At 36.4% G+C, this 4,389-nt stretch overlaps 1 protein-coding gene across 1 annotated transcript; it reads left to right on the plus strand.

Annotated features, from left to right (window-relative positions):
- Nucleotides 1-346: 346 nt before the first annotated feature.
- Nucleotides 347-4,376, plus strand: LOC104623478 (serine/threonine-protein kinase greatwall-like; the record flags this gene model as incomplete). The annotated part of the gene is made up of 4 exons (XM_010290577.1): nt 347-484; nt 1,947-2,086; nt 2,891-2,979; nt 4,330-4,376. Coding segments are annotated over 4 exons (414 nt in total), but the record flags the coding sequence as incomplete, so codon positions are not given.
- Between the last annotated feature and the right edge of the window lie 13 nt (nt 4,377-4,389).

The raw sequence follows: 4,389 nt of genomic DNA on the forward strand, positions 1-4,389 counted from the left end.
TGTATATCTAAGCATTGAACACTCTTTTCTGGTTCCGAGTTGTGTACTGTGGATAAGAGGATTAACTCAGGGCAGCTTAATTTCGCCTACAGACTAAACACTCATTTTCCAGTGCAATTGCAGTAAATACTGGTAGGGTGATTTCCATTCAGGACTGAATTAGGAGAGCAATGAAAAAGGTTCTCTAATAACCTGTGGTTTAAAATTCTATCTGTATATGAAGTTATAGCTCTGTATTATATGTGTATATGTATGCAAGCTTGACACACAGAGAAATGAATTGACTAAAGAACTGTGGGTTAAGCAAAGAAAATGTTTATCTACTTGATTTTGTTTTGTTTTTCAGGTGATGAAAAAAGCAGACATGATCAACAAAAACATGGTTCACCAGGTCCAGGCAGAGAGGGATGCATTGGCTCTCAGTAAAAGTCCTTTCATTGTGCACTTATACTACTCACTTCAGTCAGCTAATAACATCTATTTAGTGAGTAAATAAATGGCTGTGGTGTTTTATGATGGCGTTGAAAATGGAGTGCAGAACTATATTCATGTCTGAAAAAGTATTTTTATGGTAGTGACTGGTAGTCACTTCTACTTCCTCCTTTCTCAGAATGGTTGAACAAGTGAAATATTTCTCTTCCCTTTTCACCTGTGTTCTCTTTTTTACAGGAAAGACTTTTCTAATAGCTGACCTGTCTTAAGAATGTGTAGAAATCTTGGGGCGGGGGGGGGGGGGGGGACAAAAAAAGGTGGGGGGGGGGGGGGGGGAACACAAGAAACTATTCTGTTCAAACAGAATCCAAGTAACTGAAAGATACCCTGTAGTTCACTTAAATCTGTTTTACTTGTTGTCTGTGCTCAAAATTCATTATGGTAGTTGGCCTAGATGACAGGAGGGTAACTGAGTGGTAAAGCTAAGTGCTAGTCTACATGGAGCACTGTGGAGTCCAGTAGGACTTGAATATGGTTTTATATACTGCCTTCACAAAGGGAGTATGGATTAAGACTGTCTGCAGAGGGTCTAGCACAATTTGTCTGGTTTGCTGTAAGCACACACTGTGAACAGCTTGATTAAATTCTGAGGCAAGGTTGCTATGAACTCCTACAATGCATTTTGAGTGTAAATAAATGCTTCTTTTCCTGGAATCTGTTAACTGCTGCATAGAGTAGAGGAGTTCAGAGTGAAGATTTGTAAAGAAGATGCTAGAGTCTTATATATGGAATAAAATTGTATATTGGAATCTAACTACTAGTGAGATTTCTTGACCAAAACCTCATAAATTCATTCTTGTCATTGAAGAGTGAGTTTCTGAAACCCTCCTGACTTTTTTTTATCTTGAATATGACGTGGGCCATAGTAATGTGTGGATTTGCATAATTTTTTTTTTCCTGGATGTGTGGGGTTTCTTTTAAATACTCTTTCATGTCTTAAATGCACAGTAGCTCTCACTGTATATATTTCTGGAAACCTGCACTTATTTCACAAGACTCAGGTTCAAATTTAATATTGTGTATAAAAACTTGCAAAGTAAAATCATTGAGATGCCTGTTCTATACTAATTAAAATATCAGTGGTCTTTGGCTTCAGGCCTTGAGTTTCACAGAAGTGCTTTGCAATTTCTTTTCTGTAATACAGAAATCTTCCAGAAGTTAATTAAAAAGCTGACTACAGTAATTATTTGAGAGCTGACTACAGTAGGCTAGAAAGTAGGCTAGACAAATAATATAAGTAAATGGTCTATTAAAAGAAAATGTTTCATGTCATCTGAAGCTTTAATTATTTTATCCAAGTGAAAACTATTGTATAGGAAAGTTCACACAAGGAAGCTTCCATCAGCTTCTGCTCTTTGAAATGATAGTTTCCTAGGGGTGAAAGCTATTTTATATTTTACTTGCAAATTTTAAATGTGTTTTAAAATGTTAATTTTAAAACACTTTAATGGCAGGTGATGGAGTACCTTATTGGCGGAGATGTCAAATCTCTCCTCCATATTTATGGATATTTTGATGAAGAAATGGCTGTTAAGTATATTTCTGAAGCAGCATTGGCTCTTGACTATCTTCATAGGCATGGGATAATCCACAGGTAAAACCTACTTCCTTTTTTGTGTGTTTTACAAATAAGTATTTGGATTTTTAACTTCTTACTCAAATGCATAACCAATCACCATTTCACAGTAACAGCTACCTCACTTGCTAAAGCTTCTGGAAGCTATTTTTGCATGTGTAGCCTGCAGCAATGTCATGAAACAACACCTAAAGTAAAATCTGTCCATATATGTTAAGCAGGCAAATATACACTACTTTCTCCTGTCTGCATTTTCTTCCACAGTACAGTGATGTATTAGCAGCTGTACTGCCTTCTAGGTCTGCTCTCCCTATAGCTTTTAAATGACTGTTCAGGACCCATCTTGATACTGCAAGCATTTAACTGAAGGACAAAGGGACACTGACTACCCTAATGCTCCCCCTGTAGTGAGAATTCTTTGCTGCATTCAGTAGTGCTACAGAGAACACATGAGAAAACAAGCAACTTATACTGGAAGTTATATGTACTGTCATGTATAGGAGCTACAGATTAGAAAATGTTGTGTTGGTAGTACTCATGAAGAACAGTACTCCTGAAGAACAGCTGTTAAACCTGCTGCAACACAAAATGTGCAACTCTTATGACATGCATTTGTTGAAGGCCTGAGATTTGTACAATATTTAGTCCTAGATATGTTTAATTGTTTTGGTGTATTCTGCCAGTTGGAATCTTCTGCTGGCTAAGAGATATAGCTGAGAAACAGCTATATCAGTGTTTTGTATTGGGTGTTTCTGGTCAGTTAACTTTCTTAATATTGTTCAGTTGTCTTTTTGCTAACTTCAACTATATTCGTGTCTTCAGGGATCTGAAGCCAGACAATATGCTCATTTCTAATCAGGGCCATATCAAGTTGACAGACTTTGGACTTTCCAGAGTTACTCTGAACAGAGGTAAGAGGGGTCTTTATCCTTTTGGTTGTTTTAGAATGTATTTTGGTGTCACATTCACATATTCTAGAATGCTTTACATCTCCGTAGAGGGCAGCTTTCAATTAAATAAGCCCAAATGTTGCACTAATACCTGATTTCTAGTAGGTAAGTACTGATAAAGGTACATGCTAGTAAAGGGTCCGCTCTATGAATTGCACTTCAGAAGCTGAAATACTTATTCTTTGGGACAAGGATGTATGTAATATGATCTAGAGCTATTTCTCTTGAGGGGTATGGATTTAAAAACTTTCTGTGAAGTCCACTAAGAGAATTCAAAGGGTGAATTAATAACTCTGGCTTTTTCTTTGTATCTCTGGCTGTTTCCGTCCTTCAGTTCATGTTTCTCTGTCCTTATATATGATAGTTTCCAACCTGAACTGGGACTTTCCAGGCATTAATGTGAGGGATAGGGGGAGGTGGCTAGTCCCTAACAGAAGATTATAAATTGGTGCTTTAGCATATGAACATACTGTTTTCAAGTAGCAGAAAATATAGCTGAATAGTCAAAAGACTGTCGCAGGCAATGGGCTGCAGGTCTTAAGGTGGATAGACTAGTTTCTGAACTAGTTTGCACCTCCAATCCCTTAGCCATATCAGCCAAACTAATGCTGCACAGCACCAATTTAATTTTTTGAGATAGCTGCTGATGGGTACCTCCTTTTTATATAGCTAAAGGACTGTAGAAATTCAGAGTTGTCGATAGAGTTTCTAATTCATGGTTTTAAGAATATAGAGGAAAATTCAAAGCATACTGTATTTCCCGTAATATACTGCTTTAATTGGTAAGTTCTGATGTGACAGGTTATTCTGTCTAGTTGAACATGATGTGTAAGCTATAAGCTTACTTCTAGTGAGCAAAAGATGGCATCTAAGGTTAAACTTTCACCTATGAAATTAATCTGTAGCTTTTTTGAGATGTTTTTGGGAGAGAAGGCAGGCTTTTTATCAAATTTACCATCTTAGGCCACAGGCCGTAGGCTGGAATTGCTACCTAAAAACCAAAGCTAGTATCAAGTTAGAAAATGTACCACTTAAAACACAGTATATTGGGGGGAAAAAAATTGGACTTTTACAGTTTCTGTATTTATAAACTGTAATTTTATCATGGATGTATAGGAAGAAACAGAGTGTGTGGAATAAGAATACATGGGTATGTTTTCATTTGGGATTTGGTACCACCTTGTGTATATTTGCTCAGTATGTCATTACAGGCATTTATTTAATTTTTTTCCCCCTTGATAAAACTTAACCTTGCTTCTTTAATAGCAAATGGAAAACCTCACCTGCTTCATATTTTTTGTTTGTTTTTAGAGAAAAATATGATTGATATCCTTGTAGAGATAAATAGACTATATTAATAATAAAATATAA

The sequence above is a fragment of the Phaethon lepturus genome, unplaced genomic scaffold (genome assembly GCF_000687285.1).
Source record: "Phaethon lepturus isolate BGI_N335 unplaced genomic scaffold, ASM68728v1 scaffold40177, whole genome shotgun sequence".
Taxonomy (NCBI): domain Eukaryota; kingdom Metazoa; phylum Chordata; class Aves; order Phaethontiformes; family Phaethontidae; genus Phaethon; species Phaethon lepturus.